The following is a 17,007-nucleotide window of genomic DNA, read 5'->3' on the forward strand; positions in this document are numbered from 1 at the left end:
GTCTGATGTGCTCATGGAGGTTTTTACTGCTCTGTGTTTGAATTAAGGATTTAGGAATATTAAGGATTTAGAAATATACAAATAATGGGAGCATATGTTTCAAAAGTTTTTACAAATAGGAAAATGTGACCAAAAAGTTTGGAGGTCATTTTTCTAGAAAACAAAATCAATGGAATGTAGATTTATTTATATAGAACTACATCACATGGGCCTCCCCGGTGGCGCAGCGGTTGAGCGCTGGGTTGCGAAGCTGCCCGCGGCCTCTGCGGCGCTGGTTCGATCCCCGGCTGCTCCCCGGCCACCGGAGGAAGATCCCACATGGTGCGCAGACCTCTCCTGCCACCCGCTGCTCCCCTCAGCAGTGTACTTCAGCCCCTCTGCCTGCTCTGCTCCCCGCTCTGGCTCTGGTGAATTCTCTTACCCTCCCGCGCTTCTGACTGTACCCAGTGCATGTATAAACAAAACAAACAAATATAATAAATAAATAAATAAATAAAACATGCCTCTATAAAAAAAAAAAAAAAAAAAAAAAGAACTACATCACATGTGTATAAACTCATGCAAATGGTATGCTTAGTGGTCTTTTGTCTTCCAATAACATACTTCTCAGTAATAATTAGCAATCATAATCACATGATAGAATTTAGTCACTTTGTAAAGACCCACATTTACAAACCACAATGAATAAAGGTATAGTTTTAATTTAAAAATTTAATTTATTCATTCTAAATAGGCAAAGAATTTGCATAAAAACAGGAACAAATCATATATATAGCAAAGAGAAAAAGTCCCTTTCCTGTTCCTTTGGTTATCCAGACCTCAATTTTTTTATTTAAGATTTTATTTATTTTTGTGTAGAAGAACTGGGGTGTAGGCCAAGTGGGGGTGGTGGTGAGAGGATTCACCAGAGACAGTGTGGGGAGCAGAACAGGCACATCTACTAAATACACTGATGAGGGGAGCAACAGGCGAAACAGGAGAGGCCTGCTATGCCATGTGGGTTAGCTCCCTGGCCAGGACTGAACTCAGGCCATTGCGATGGGCCTTTGCAGGGGTGGTAGCACTGAGACTTAACCCCTAGGCAACCAGGGAATGCCCAGACCTCTATTTTGGAAGTTTTAACTTATCAGAATTGAATTTATTATATTGGTAATCAAGGCATTGTGTTTTGAATACCTGGTGTTCTACTAATTTCATGAATCTGAAGAAATTCCTTAAGTTTCTGGAATGCTAGCAAGATTTTTCCCTGAACACGACCAAGCTATTCTAAAATGTAGGTGGAAGAAAAAGGGTGAACCATTTCTTAAATATAAAAGAGTGGTATTTCAGTTCTGTACTGGTTAGAATCTATGCAGGAAAACAGAAACTTTATCAAATATTGATATGTCCATCTGCTAAAATGGAATGCAAAGAAGTTGATGCATAACTGATGGAGGGTTTTAGGGTGAAATAGGGAACCTTGAGTGAATCAACCCAGAGATTAGAGACAGCAAGAAGAAACTACTAATCCTAAGGTGGAGAGATAAAAGGGGCTAGTATTAGTAGAGTCCAAAGGTCTTGGTTCCTCAAAGGAAGCTGAACCAAAAGATCCCAACCCTTTTCCATTAAAATGTATCCACAGAACTCAGTTGGAGAAACCATCCTTTAAAAATGAGGTCAGAATACAAAAATGCACAAAGCATTTGAACAGACATTTCTCCAAACATATACTAATGGCCTGTAAGTGCATGAAGATCATTAGGGAAATGTAAGTCAAAACCACAATGATGTATCATTTTTACATCCACTAAAATGGCTATTGGAAGAAAACTAAAAACCAAAGTAAAACGAAAATGGAAAACTGTAAGTGTAGAGGAGGTTATGGAGAAAATAGGACACTTGTGCATTGTTGGTAGGAAGAGAAAAATGGTCAGCTGCTGTGGAAGAGTTTAGTGATTTCTCAAAAATTTAAGCATAGAATTTCCAGATAATACAGCATTTCTACAGCTAGTTATTGTTCATAGCAGTAGTATTCACAATAGCCTAAAAATGAAGACAACAATCCAAATGTCTATAAACAGGTGAATGAATAAATAATGTGGTGTATACATACAATGGGGTATTACTCAGTTATAAAAAGGAATGAAGTTCTGATAATGCTACAGTATGGACGCACTTTGAAAACATTACGCTAAGTGAAATAAGTCAGACATAAAAGGACAATTACCAATTTCCATAACAGAGTGGAACATTTGTTATAACTGATGAAACTATATTGACATCAAAAGTCCATAGTTTGATAGAAGAAAGTGAAAATCAAAATCAACAAAAAACTATGAACCAGAGACACTCTATGGGGGGTGGGAGGCGGGGAGGGGAGGGATTGGGGTCAAAATAAGGGGGTTGCAATTGTATGGGGAATATAAAAATAAAATTTATTTAAAAAAAAAGAAAGTCCATAGTTTGGGCCTCCCCGGTGGCACAGCGGTTGAGCACTGGGTTGGGAAGCTGCCCGCAGCCTCTGCAGCACCGGTTCGATCCCCGGCCACCGGGCGAGGGTCCCACATGGCACACAGACCTCTCCTGCGGCCCGCTGCTCCCCTCAGCAGTGTACTTCGGTCCTTCTGCCTGTTCTGCTCCCCGCTCTGGCTCTGGTGAATTCTCTCACCCTCCTGCGCTTCTGACTGTACCCAGTGCTTGTATAAATAAATAAATAAATCTTAAAAAAAAAAAAAAAAGTCCATAGTTTACATTCAGCTCACTCTTGATGTTGTTCATTGAGTTTAGACAAATGTATAATGACATGTATTCACCATTATAATATAATAGATTTTCATTGCCCTAAAAATTCTGTGCTTCCCTTCTCCTCCTGGTAACCATTGAAAATTTAATTATCTCCAGTTTTGCCTTTTCCAGATTTTCACATAACTACATATAATATGTAGCTTTTCTGATTGGCTTCTTTTGCTTAGAAATATTCATCTAAGTCTTCTCCATGATTTTTCGTGGTTTGACAGGTAATTTTTTTTTTTTTTAATTTTTTTTTTTATTTTAAACATACTTTTTTTTTTTTTTTTTTAAGATTTATTTAGTTATTTATACAAGCACTGGGTACAGTCAGAAGCGCGGGAGGGCGAGAGAGCCAGAGAGGGAGCAGAGCAGGCAGAAGGACCGAAGTACACTGCTGAGGGGAGCAGCGGGCGGCAGGAGAGGTCTGTGCGCCATGCGGGACCCTCCTCCAGTGGCCGGGCAGCAGCCGCGGATTGAACCAGCGTTGCAGAGGCTGCTGGCAGCTTCGCAACCCAGCGCTCAACCGCTGAGCCACCGGGGAGGCCCTGACAGGTAATTTTTTTTTTTTTTTTTAGCAATGAATATTACTTCATTATATGGATGTAGCAGTTTATCTATTCATCTACTGAAGGACAGTTTGCGTGCGTCAAAGTTTTGACAATAATGAAAAAAGTTGCTGTGAACAGCTTTTCCTGTCAACGTAAGTTTTCAACTCCTCTGGGTAGAGATCAAGGAGTATGGCCCTTGAATGGTATGGTAAGAGTATGTTTAGTTTTGCAAGAAATTGCTAAACTGGGCCTCCCTGGTGGCGCAAGGGGTTAAGACACAACCTACGAAGCTATCCGAAGCCACTGCAGCACAAGGAGATACCCACATGGCACAGCAGACCTCTCCTGACTGACCCACTGCTCCCCTCAGCAGTGTATTTCCAGTTGATCTGCCTGTTCTGTTCCCCACTCTGTCTCAGGTGAATCCTCTCACCCCCCACACATCTGGCCTGTACCCCAGTTCTTGTATGCATACATAGCATTCTAAAATGGCTATACCATTTTGCATTTCTACCATCAATGAATTGAGTGTCTGTTTTTCTACACCCTTACCAGCATTTGGTGTTACTAGTGTTCTGGATTTTAGCCACCCTAATATGTGTGCAGTGCACACAGATTTTTAAAATTTTTGCTAAATGAAAAATTAACATTAAGATGAAAAGAATATAGAATAGTATAAATTGTAATTTTTGTGAAAAATCTGTATGGAAAAAAGAACTGGACACACAACCAAATGGGAAACGAGATCATGGGCATTTGAAAAAAATTTTTATTGAGGAATACTTTCACATACCACAAAATTCACCAATTACATATGTACACTGCAAACACTTCATTTAGACAATTGCGCAATTGTCACCATAATCCAGAATCATGGTCAATTTTTGTTTTCTCTTTTGGTCTTTTCTGTATTATCTGAATTCTTTGAAAAGCCCCTTTACTGAAAAATTTGGGGGGTTAAGCTACAAAACTACCTAAAAAATTATAGTCTAATGATCTGAACCTATATCTTCAAATTGACATATGCTTCCTTCTACCGTAAAACGGATTTTAAATAAATAAAGTCCTTTGCTATAGTCAGAAATAAAACATTTTAGGGTTAACCATATACAACAGATTCTGTTGGGTGTATACAGCAAGATCATTATTCTTGATCCTTCTGCAAATAAAAAAGCTTCCAAGGATAATAAACACAGTCGCAATTCTCACCGCACATATGAGGTAACTGAATGTATAAACAGATAGGAGTTCTCTAGTGCTCCTCTATCCTGCTATCAGAGTGGAGTAAGACAGTCGCGGACTGCCACTCCTCAAACAACTCACCTGGTAAGCTAGCTGCTACTGTCATCAAGGCTGGGACCACCGATTCTCTGTGAAGTGCCCAGAGAAAGACCCGGTGCATTCATTTTGTTCCTACAACACAGAACCCTTACAGAAGTGCATCGACATAGCTAGGTACCTAAATCCCCTTTACAGCCGCGGCTCCCAGGGCCCCGCCTACAGCCTCCTACCTGCTGAGAAGCAGAGCAAGGACATCCGGTGCCTCAGGCGGGCCAAGCCTAACACTGTGGGAGCAAAGAACATGGCTTCGTCGTCGGGGTGCGCGATCACCAGGAGGGTCCGAGTTCCGCCTCCCAGCAGGCCAGCCTGCTCTTGACTCTTCATTCGTTCCGAGGCGTCCCAAACCCAGAGGAAACCCCATGCCAGGACCAAGGCGGCCACCAAACCCAGGACCCCCACCACTTCCATGCGCCAGCGGCACCGCGACTGCGCAGTAGGGAAGATGCCGCTGACGCCGACTCCGGCGGGAAAACTGCAGTCGCGGAAATTGCGTTCCGAGTCTCAGTCAGTCCTATCGACCGGCTGCAGTGGCTCGAGGCAGAAAACGTCGAGTTCATGCGGTAGCTTTACACAGACGCCTCCCATCACGTCTTTTACGAATTCTTTCCACGCTATGCAGCATTAAGTCCTGTTCCTGCTCGATTTCAGAGCCGAACCGTTAAACCTTCACTGTACAGTTTGCTAACATTGTCCTGTGTTAACACTACAACGGGTTTAAAACAGCCCCTCGCATCTTTAGCAAGCGTTCTCTCCTAGCTTCACCATTTTATAACTCATCTCTTCAACCGCGGGATTTTCCCGTAATTACATGATTAGACCATCCCTTACCCGGAGGAGGCACCGACTTTGTCTTCCCGTCTTAATTTGGGGACGTGGAACGGTGGCTTCTCTAAAGTTAAAGCATGCGCTTACAAAGAACCGCGAGGTCACTTCAGCAGAAGAGTGAGGCTCGGCGGGCTCTCGGTACTCGCCAGGGCCACAGGCTCCTCGGTCGAGAGACTTTAGATTAAGGACCGACATCACGAGCACATCAGCCTCGCCAGACACTTCGCGAAGTCTCGGTGCGAATTACAGCCGGAGCCCTGACAATACCGGGTAGGTGGCCGCGCACGCCTCTGGCCCCGCGCGTGGGGGCTCAGGCGCCCTTCCCGCAGTCCCGGGCCCCGGAAGGCCGCCGCAGTCCCGCCGCGCCGCGCCGCAGAGGGGTCGCAGGGCCAGACCCTAGCTTTATCCCATTTTCTTTCCCACGCCCGGTGGAAGACCCCGGGGGCAACGGGAGCCGGTGGACGGCCCAGCCCGGGTGCGCGATGGCGGCGCGCTGGCTCCGCCCGAGCACGGCGCTGCCCGGGTCCGACTCCGGTCGAGGGGACCGCCGCCGCCAGACCGAGAGAGGTGTGGGGACCCGGCGCCGGGGAACCCTGGCAGCTCCGCCAAGGTAGGAGCTACGCTCGGCCAGCGGAGGGAGTCGGTCTCTTAACCTCCGGAAGGAGGAGGAGCCGGCACCGGAGCCGCCTTAGCCGCGGCCGCCCGGGCTGGGAGGAGGGAGAGGGGTTGAGTCAAGATGGCGGCCAAGGTGGCGAAGCAGCAGCGGCGGCGGCAGCGGCTGCTGGAGTGAGCTCCCGGCTCGCCGCGCCGAGCGAGGTCCCCGGGTGGGGACGCGCGCCAGGGCCGCGTCCTGCCCCTCAGACCGGGGGGCGCGCCGCCGTCCACGCTCCGCCAGCTCCCGGTGAGTAGGCCCGGGCGCCCGCTGCCCCGGCCTCCTGGCCACCGCTCGCCCGGGGTTTCCGAGGCTCCCCCGGCACTGGCTGCCGGAGCGGCTTCTCCGCGGGCGAGGGCCGTCGCGGGCCCGGCTGGCCGGGACCCGCCCCAGCCGCCCGGCCTCTTCCCCTCGGCCGCCAGGGGCGAGTCGGGCGCGGCGGGGAGCTTGGGCTGGGCGAGTGGAGGAGGCTTTTGGAGTTTGGAGGAAGAATGGGCTGCGGCCGGGCCGGGGCCGGCTGCGAGCTGTCCTGTGGGGAGGGGGGTGTGGGGCGTGCGGTGCCTGAGGGCCGAAGAGGGAGACTGGGAGCGCCCGGGACCCCGGGTGGGGCCGGCACAGGTGGCGGGCCTGGGCTCGCTGTGAGACGGAGTTGGTGACGGTCTCTGGAGCGTGGAGGGTTTTGGGGAGGGTGACAGCGATGGGTAAGCGCGTGAAGAGCAAACTAGTTCACCTTTCTAAGCAAAGCACTTTGGGGTGTAATGGCGAAGGGTGGGTAGCGGGGGAAATAGCAAAGATCGGCACCGTATACCTCTGCCGTTTATTATTGGTGTTTTCATGTGCGAAGCCAATGAGTGCACCTTTGGTGGGGGGCGGGAGGGGAAGAGGGATTTGAGAAACTGTAATTGAGGAATCAGTAATAGTGAAGGGGAGACGGAATTCTTCACGTTAACTGGATACGTATCGTGTTGGTGGGAATAAGTGGTATTTATGAAAAGTGTTTACTCAGGAAGTGTCATTTTTCTTTTTCTGATAATGCATACCACAGTGCCACTTCTACAGAGTTAACCTTGGAGAGCAGTGGTATAAGTAATCCTAATCTTTGGGATTAGTATATTCACTTGCATTAGATTTGCTTCCCTAATTATATCCCAATTATATTGAAATTTACATTCCTTATGAGCTCCCTGGTGAGGCAACGATGGGAGGCAGAACATGACAGTGTGCAAAGAGCAGCAGGCCTGGGATTTTAAAATGCCTACAGATATTCGTTCGTTCAACACATCTCGATCAGTAGCTGCTGCTGTTGGGTCACATGTGATTTTCCCTGTGGATATTGAAGAGTCGATGTCATTTAATTTTTAGTAATTTTTTGAAAATGTTCCATGTCTCCTTTCATAAAGATATTTATTGAATGAACCAACTTGCATAAACTCAGAAACAGACCAATTTTAGAATCTGATTTAGACAGGGGTAAAAATGACAAGAAATAACCACAAGTTGTTGGAGACATATTGTATCTTATTTTCCCATTATGTTATAATGCAGTGGAAGTTTATTTTAATATTTATAGTACACAGTTGCTTTGCCTTGCTTTAAGCACACCTGTTCATGGAAATCAAGGTTAAGACATACGCATACACATATATGAATAACATTCACATACATATATGAGAATGTGATTACTTGCAATACTAAAATACTCTCTCCTTTTACGAAAGGCTTACCATATGTCGAATTGCTCCCCTGAGGGAAAGATGATACAAAGTGTCCTGATTTTTTCTTTGACTGTTTGACACTTTGGAACATGATCAACCTTTCTGTGTTTCAGTTTCTTCAGCTATGATAATAGGAAAACCCCTGTCTTCCTCTAGTTGGCTGTTGTGAGCCTAAGAGTTAATAATTACTTTAAGCAGGTTGAAATTGCTTTAAGCAGGTTGAAAGGGTTATATATTTTTGTGACGGGGTAACAGCTCCTTTGTACTTCTGAAACACCTCTCACTCCACTTATACTTTCTACTTTGTGTTTAGGTGTTTATGTTCCTGTTATCTCCTGTTGAGGACAGGATAGCCCCTCTTTGATTTTATCTTTATATTTAAGGCATTGTGTGGGATTTCAGTTTTTAGTATAGGCTATTGACATGTAAATGTTTGTTGAATGAATAAATATAGGATTCTAATTAGAAAAATTAATTCATGTTACAACTTATCAGAATGCCCCTGTTATCTGCTGTGATATATCTATGTAGCTGTGATTCTCTCCATGTCCTCTGGAGGAATACCTCTTTTTAACTGGGTGTCTTACTAGATTTAATCATATAGTAAAACTTAAGTATTTGGCCTGCGCTCATTTTTAAAAAAGCACAAAATACTTGGTTAACTTGTGTTTGTTTTTTTTTTTAAATTAAGTTTGTTTTACAAGGCAATTTAGATTATCAAGTATTTTGAAACTTTTTTTTTTTATCTTGTGAACTGGTAAGATTTTCTTGCCATTGCTGTCTACAGTAGAAAGCAAAGGCCTTTGAATAGGCCAGGGATTTTTTTGTAGGTAAATGTCAAGCAGTTACTCAATTTTGTGTGTATTTTGTTATTTATTGAATAGTTTTAATTGTGTTTTCTCATCTGTCTTAATTGCAATTTCAAATTCTTATGCCTGGGGATGATAGGGATCTCACATATTCATTTATTTCCATCTGTTCTACTTCAAATATTGAATTTTACTAAAATGCAATACAAAGAAGTAGTAAACGTTGACCAGAATTTATTATGTATGACTTATTTGTTAGATAGAAATTCATGTATTTTAGTTTATTCACTGTTCAACCAGTGTCAACTGCCATTATGTTCAGGGCATATTACTAAAGGCTTGAAAGGTATAAAGTTGAGCAGATATGAATGACTCCATCTATAGATTGCCTGCTGTTTGGTCCTTTTCATATTTGAGGATGCAAAAAGTTTTACACGGATGGTTAAGAAAGCCTTTTGTTTCTTTTTCTGTAAGGATTTAGGAGTATTGAAAAGCTTCTGTCATGTAGCAATAACTGTGTATAGAGCATCTGGTTTTTATTTTAGTGTTCTTCTGGTGGTGGTTTTTCTTGAACATGGTTACTGTTCTTCTACCATTTTTTTCTACGCAAGAAGTTTGTATATTACTTGAATAGTTTTCAGATATATTTACTTGAATATTACTTGAATAGTTTTCAGATTTTTTTTTTTTTGAAGGGTCCTTTTTGCATTTGAAGGTAACACCATATAACAAACACCATGCCAATGTTTCTGTGGAGTTCTTCAGTTTGATTCTTTAATTTGTGTACTACTACTTTTACTTTAAAGTGATCTCAAAAACATCTGCATTGATTAAAATAAGATGCTACTAACTTACAGAATTATAGGATGTAGAGTCATGTAGATTATCTAGTCTTGTTTGTTTTACTGGTGAATAAACTGAGGGTCACAGAAGTGAAGTGATCTGCCTAAATTGTTGTAATTGGGCAGTAGCAGAATCAAATTTTTTGACATCCATTCTAGTGGTCATTCCATCATACCATATATACAGCATTACATGGTTTAATGTGATAATTGACAATTACTTAAAACAAAAAGTGGGGTGGATGGGGAATGAGAGATCACTTATTTAACTTAGGTATTGAATTTAAGATACTTCTTAATATTAAATTTATGAATTAAAATATAGTTTGAACAAATTAGTATTGATCCACATCAGTACTGTGGTCACTGAAAATAGTTTGCTTAACATTTTTTGGTTTTTCACTTTGCTTATCTTTAATGTGCTGTGAGGTATATCTTAAAACTGAGGTTATATGGATCTAGTGACATCTTATAGAATTTAAGTATTTCAGTGATGGAAATTCTGTTATGCCAGTGGTTAGGTATCTCTGATTCCCAAACAGGTGAAATTATTTTACAAAGTAGTTATTGTTTACATCACTCAAACTTTTGGAAGTTTTTTTAGATTCATTTTATTTATTTATGCATACAAGAGGAGGTGTAGGCCAGAGGTGTTTGTGGGGGGAGTGTTCACCAGAGACAGAGTGGGGTGCAGAACAGGCTGATCCACTGAAATACATTGCTGAGGGGAGCAGCAGGTGGGCTAGACTGGGGAGGTCTGCTGCACCACGTGGGTTAGCTCCCTGGCCAGGGGGATCTAACTCTTGCTGCAGTGGCTGCAGATAGCTTCATAGTGCTGAGACTTAACCCCTTGAGCCAGCAGGGAGGCCCTGGAATTTTTTTTTTAATTATGAGGTACTTTGATTGTTAAATAAAAGCTTACATAAATAGCATGATCATGAACTGTATCTTATTGCTTTGTAAGTATACATACCATAATTAACTATTTTGAAGGAAAAGACATTATTCTATTTATTTATTTATTTTTTTAAGAGGCATGTATTTATTTATTTATTTGTTTATTTTTTTTTTTTTTATTTGTATGTTTGTTTATACATGCACTGGGTACAGTCAGAAGCGCGGGAGGGTGAGAGAATTCACCAGAGCCAGAGCGGGGAGCAGAACAGGCAGAAGGACCGAAGTACACTGCTGAGGGGAGCAGCGGGTGGCAGGAGAGGTCTGCGTGCCATGTGGGACCCTCCTCCGGTGGTCGGGGAGCAGCCGGGGATCGAACCGGCGCCACAGAGGCTGCGGGGAGCTTCGCAACGCAGCGCTCAACCACTGAGCCACCCGGGAGGCCCAAAGACATTATTTTTAAATTGTCGTATCTTCATGTGAATACTGGAGCATGACATATTTCTTTATTTTATTTGGTCTGTTAAATGTGTTGCATAATAATGTGTTGCATTAAGAAGGGTTATTTTTTCTTTTACAGTGCTCTTTTCTGGAATATTCTTTCCCTGCCTTACTTTCTCAAACTCTACCACATCTAAATTCTGCCTATTTTTGAGGGTTTGATCACATATCTTTTCTTTCAGGAAGTCTCCTCCTATTCTTTCCTCCAAAAATGTGTATTTTTCATTCTGGAAATACATACTTTACTTATGCGTCTATTAAAACATCAGAGTTATTTATATACATGCCCCTTTAGTCTCTACTATTCCATGTGCCCATTGTAGGCATGTATCTCAGTTAATTTTTAATCCTTCTCCTGCCCCCACTCTTAGTATAATACTTCTTGCCCAGGAAGTGTGTAGCAGATATTTTGTTGAATGCATGAAAAAGAGCCTAGCAGCTAGAGTTGTTTGGTGCTGTTGTAGAAGCTGACAGATACATATGTGGGGAACTTGATGCTGAATAGTTTATGGAAATTAAAATGCAAGTAGAAATTCACCAATGTCACTGATATAAAATGTTTGCAATCGGTGATTTATCATAGCATTTCTTTAAAAAATGTCAGTTTACTGGGATTTAAGGGAGGAAGAGAGGTTAAAAGATTGATTTATCTTAGAGTATTTGTATTTCCAGATGATGCTAGAACAAAAATGTGTTAATATATATAGAGGGAATTTGGAGCAGCAGTTTCAGTGCTAGAAAAAAATTGAATTAGCTATGTAGAATAATTGGTTGGTAGAGGATTATTATTGAATTTTGGAACCCCTTTGATGGAAGTACTGACTAGTTTTTTTTAATAAAAAAATTAAATATTTAACTATATTAGTCAGAAACCAAGGAAAACTGAAGATTACCAAATTATTTTGACCCCTCTACCCCCACTATGTGTACTTGAGGAATAAAATAGGGACTGGGGTTTTTCTTTTTCTTTTTTTTTTAAACTTTTGTTACATATTAATACACTCATATCAAACCAGAATATTTAGAGATTGATTTTTTTTTAAAACAGAATTTGACTCTTAGATTTGGTATGAGAGTCACCTTTGTGGTTACAGATCACCTTTCCCCACATACTTGTCTATTTAACTGACATTTTTGCTGTCATGCATAGTTCAGAGTAATCGGTTTTAGGCACTTCATTTCCCTTGGCAATAGTGTATAGATTTGTATAATTTTGAAATGTTTGCTTTAAGTTGTAATGGTAGTGTCTTTGAATGCCTATTCAGAGATGTTTACTTTGTATTACTTTTGATTAAGTTCTTTTAATTCAGTTCTGAATTATAATGACTTTTAATGTATTTGGAATGAAACCAAAACTTGTGCTTTCTAGGAGCTATAGCCTAAAATACACACAGTGTAAATATACCAGATGTAGGGTGAAATATTTCTCTCTCTCTCTCTCTCTCTCTCTTTCTCTGTGGCAGGGGTGGAGGTGGGAGGTGGGAGAGGGAGAAAGAGAAGGGAGGAAAAAGGAGAGGTGGAAGAAGTTACTTTATTATTCACACAATACCTTTTTATTTTTTTTAAGATTTATTTATTTATTTGTACAAGGGCTGGATACAGTCAGAGGCACAGGAGGGTGGGAGAATTCACCAGAGCCAGAGCGGAGAGTAGAACAGGCAGAGTGACGAAGTACACTGCTGAGGGGAGCAGCGGGCGGCAGGAGAGGTCTGCATGCCATGTGGGCCCCTCGGCCAGCAGCCGGGAATCGAACTGGTGCTGCAGAGACTGCGGGCAGCTTCGCAACCCAGCGCTCAACTGCTGCACCACCAGGGAGGCCCACACAATACCATTTTAATGAGTGAAGGAAGATATGTTATTTTAAAATCTTTTCTTTCATTCATTATAAATAGCATATTATTTTATAGAAGCATATAAGGAAATTGAAAACACCACTTCCCAGATATAGTATGCTTTGTTGCCTATTCTCTCAGATCTTTGTGTGATTTTTTTGTAATATGAGATGATACTATGTTGCTCCTTGGTTTATTACTGTTCCATGTTTGTATATTTAGAGCTACGTCTATAATGTTATTTACATTATTTCCAGTCTACAAATAAGAGAAAGTAAACGTAGAACAGTTAAGTAATGTGCCCAAGGTCACACAGCCAGCATAATACTAGGACAGATATGTATTAACAGAACAAAAGTATACATGGTGGTGGGGGGAGTGCTATTAGCTGGCTATTAGCTGTCTTTGTTACTAGTTTATATATGGCTCCTATATAAAATTCCATTATCTGAAAATACCATAATTTGAACAAACATTTTATGGCTACTAGTGTTTTGACCAACAACAAAACCATAGTTATTTGTGTGTATTTTTTTTGTGTACTTGTGCAAGCAGCTTTGTAGTCTGGAATCCTAGATAGTGAGCCGAAATTATGGGTATGCCCCATAGTCTGGCCAGCACTGGATATCATAAATTGAAACATTTTGACAATTTAAGAAGTGGAAAGAAAGTAATTCTAATTGACCTTTTATCAGTCACTGTTGAGGCTAAACATTTTTTAAGCATGGAGTTATAGTTCTTTAGCACATTGCCTACTTTTGTTCTTTGGGTATTTTTTGGTGAGAATTATTGGTTTTTCCAGATATATTTGAAGAGCTTTTTACATATTAGGGAATTCACTTACTTGACATGAATGAATCCTACGAGGCACTCCCCCCACCACCGTGTATTCTTTTGTTCTGTTAATACGTATCTGTCCTAGTGTTATGCTGGCTGTGTGACCTTAGGCACATTACTTAACTGCTCTACATTTACTTTCTCTTATTTGTAGACTGGAAATAATGTAAATAACATTTAGCATAGTGCCTAGAATGTAGTAAATACTCATTGGCTATTAGCTATCTTTGTTACTAGTTTATATATGGTTCCTGGGTGTTATGCTTTACTTAGAAAGACCTCCTTAGTCCAAAATTTAAAATATTTACTAATCTATTAAAATGAAAAAAGCTGTGAGGAATATTTAGTATGCTTGTTTTAAGGAGGAAAAATAATGTGCACATGTATATTTGTATATCATAGGATAGATCTGAAGCAGTACCCAAGAAATTGGTAACTTTGCTTGTTATGGAAAGAACTGAGTGACTGAGGTACAAGAGTGAGAGTAAAACTCTTGACTGTGTACCTTTTTGTATTTTTTAAAACAAAGTAGTTCCCAGACTTTAATACTTTTATGAATTCTTTCCTTTTCCAAATGTATTTTTTGACCTACCAGGAATTTATTTCTGATACAGAAAGTGAGAGATGTATTTTGGAGCGATATGTGTGTGCATGTTTTTCTCTCCAAATAACTGTTTGTGTTGTCCCATTTAGTGAATAATCCATATTTTGTCCCAGTGATTATACTTGAAATTTTTTTCACTTACTAAATGTGTTGGAACTATTCTTAATCAAGTATTCACTATTTGTTTTTGGACTTTGACAGTTCTGGTCTATGTGTTCTTCTGGTTGAACTTTAGAATCATTCTGTGAAGTTAAAAATGAATTCTTGCTACAATTTTTATTGGTTCTACTGACTATTGATTGGGGATGTTGAATTTATAGGTTAATTTTGGGAAGTTGGATAACTTTATGTACTTTGCAGCCTTTTGTTCAAAATTGACTTTTATATTCCTCAGTAGATTTTCAAACTTTTCTTCAAATAAGTGTTGCAAACTTATTTCTTTTGTTCAATGAGTGTGACTGATCATCAAACAGGGAGTTTACATTCTAGTGGGAGAAGACAGAGTTTAAGTAAAACAAACTGTTCCATTTCAGATTGATAGTCCTATTGTTATAGGGCAACCCCAATGTGAAATGGATTGCCTGACTGTGGGTCCTCACCCATGTGCTTATAATGAGACTCAATTGCAGGCACACACAAAAAAGTTAATAAAGGGTTTATTTACAAAAAGGGGAAATGAAGAAAATAAGTAACTCAGGGAGAGAGAGAAAGAGAGATAAATTGGTGTATGTGTCCTACCAGTTCTGCTGAACTGGGTCCTCAGTAGCATGCTGAAAACCTGTGAAAAACTCAAAAAGCACCCCAAGGCCCACATGTCTGGTTATATACCAAGCCTAGCTGCTTAATTCCACCATTAGTTCCCAGCAATCCTCCCTTCGCTGTTGATGATGTTATGAGATTTGTAGTCCTTGGTGTCTTGGATCCCTTTGGTCTGGGGTAGGGGTGGAGTCTGTAAAACCAGTGTCTGTGGAGTTTGTTCAGGACATCCTCTCCCCCCCAACCCCAACACTATTATGGAACAAAAAGGGTGATGTGATTGAGAGTTACTGGTGGGAGCATTACTTTATAGGGAGCTGGGATAGGCCTTTCTGAGGAGATGCCAATTGAACTTATACTATATAGGAGCCAGCCATGTGCATAAGCCAATAAGAGCATTTCAGGCAGAGAATAAAGAACAAAGATCTGAGACAAAGAAGGGTTTGGTGTCTAGGTGAGAGAACTAGAAGGAAGTTCTTATTGCTGGGACCCAATGAGCAATCCAGAGAAGAAGCAGGCCGGATCAGGAAGGTAGGGCCTGTGGGTCATAGTGTAATAGCTGGGATTTTATTTGACATGTTCTGATTTATGGCTTTAAAAGAACATTAGTTTTTTTGAATGGAAAAAGTATTGAACTGGGAAGTCTAATTAGAAGTTTCTTGCAGCAAGAGATGAGGATGGTAATAATGGTAATTGAGAAGCAAAGAGAATTGGGGTTGGAAGTTGGGGAAGGAAGACTGGGACTTGGTGTTGGATTGTTTGTTATTGAGCTACACACTGCTAGGTGCTGGGGAAACCATGTGAATGAAACAGAGACCAACCCAACCCGCCCTTACAAGGTCTAGTGGTTTTGTTTGTAAATTTTAAGTCACTTCCCCCATCCTCCCACCCCATTTTATATTGGTATACACGGTAGAAATAGTCTGTTCATTAGCCTGTTTTATTTTGCTTCATAACCTTTAACAGTCTCTGTTAGTGGGTCAAAGGGGAGGCAGTAGAACATGATCTTTAAGATCTGAGTTAAAAAAAAAAATTACCTCGGGTATGTTACTTAGCCTCTCTAAAGCCTTAATTAAGAATCATAATGAAACTAGTGTTTTAGGAATCTCATGACACCAAGCTCTTACTGTACTGTGGAGTACATAGCAAGGGCTCTCTAAATGGTGACTTTTTATTATTTTCCTTAGGTGTTGTCATATCTATTAATTCTGGCCAAGCATCTAAAGTTAAAATTTTTCCTAATCTCAACATGCTGTTCTTTTTTATGTGTTAATGGAGGAGAGAGCTAGCAAATAGTTGTTCATTTTGGCTTTGAAATATATTTATTCTTATAGTGGAAGGAGTGAATATTGCTCAATTCAGAGGATCAGTTCAATAGAGTGCAAGTTTACCACAAACTTCTCAGTTGCGTTGTTATCTAGTACTGCTGTTTTGGGAAATTTCTCCTTTCTTACTTCATGAGGAGACAAAACAGTATTTTTTTAAATCAAGAATTATTGGGGCCTCCCTGGTGGTGCAAGGGGTTAAGACGCAACCTAGGAAGTTGTGTGCAGCCACTGCAGAATGAGTTTGATTCCCCGGGAGGGAATCAAACCAGGGATGTGACCCACATGGCACAGCAGACCTCTCCTGACTCATCCACTGCTCCCTCAGCAGTGTATTTCAGTTAGTCTGCCTGTTCTGTTCCCCACTCAGTCTCTGGTGAATCCTCTCACCCCCCGCATCTTTAGCCTGTACCCCAGTTCTTGTATGCATAAATAAATAAATCTTAAAAAAATCAGGAATTATTTATTGAATAATTAAGCAAGCGATTATGCCCTTATTAATGTTTTTCTTTTAATATCATACTTTATTGGATGGGACAGATTTTTAAAGCATCCTTTCATCTAACATCTAAGTAAGATTTCATAATGTTAATGGTAGTCCCCCATTATAGCTTTTCTTTTTTAAAAGGGAAGAATGCTTTAGTTTATTTTATAGGAGAAAATTTATTCAAGCTTAGTACTACTCTGCTTTTGGATAAATTACAGAATTCTCTTAGATGATTTCTAGTCTTCTCTCCTGGAAAGCTGTACTCTGAGG

At 41.0% G+C, this 17,007-nt stretch overlaps 2 protein-coding genes across 20 annotated transcripts in view; one reads left to right on the top strand and one right to left on the bottom strand.

Moving 5' to 3' along the window:
* Positions 1–5,803, bottom strand: part of PIGL (phosphatidylinositol glycan anchor biosynthesis class L) — a 64,988-nt gene extending 59,185 nt beyond the window's left edge. For 3 of the 4 annotated variants that reach the window (XR_008549726.1, XM_054689605.1, XM_037494502.2), the window contains exon 1: positions 4,829–5,802. Coding sequence is in view for 3 of the 4 variants with exons in the window: in XM_054689605.1 (XP_054545580.1) it covers positions 4,829–5,066 (238 nt within the window). In the remaining variant the exon portion in view is untranslated. Of the gene's footprint in view, positions 1–4,828 lie in introns of all 4 variants that reach the window. The other variant, XM_037494503.2, reaches the window with a different exon arrangement.
* Positions 3,450–17,007, top strand: part of NCOR1 (nuclear receptor corepressor 1) — a 159,800-nt gene continuing 146,242 nt past the window's right edge. For 10 of the 16 annotated variants that reach the window (XM_054689601.1, XM_054689597.1, XM_054689595.1 and 7 more), the window contains exon 1: positions 6,315–6,384. The gene's annotated coding sequence lies outside the window, so the exon portion shown is untranslated. Of the gene's footprint in view, positions 3,470–5,190; positions 5,754–6,073; positions 6,094–6,208; positions 6,385–17,007 lie in introns of those variants that run through there. The other 6 variants (XM_054689594.1, XM_054689592.1, XM_054689593.1 and 3 more) reach the window with 6 other exon arrangements.

Source organism: Talpa occidentalis, unplaced genomic scaffold (genome assembly GCF_014898055.3).
Source record: "Talpa occidentalis isolate TD23 unplaced genomic scaffold, MPIMG_talOcc4v2.1 talOcc4.7, whole genome shotgun sequence".
In the NCBI taxonomy this organism is placed as follows: domain Eukaryota; kingdom Metazoa; phylum Chordata; class Mammalia; order Eulipotyphla; family Talpidae; genus Talpa; species Talpa occidentalis.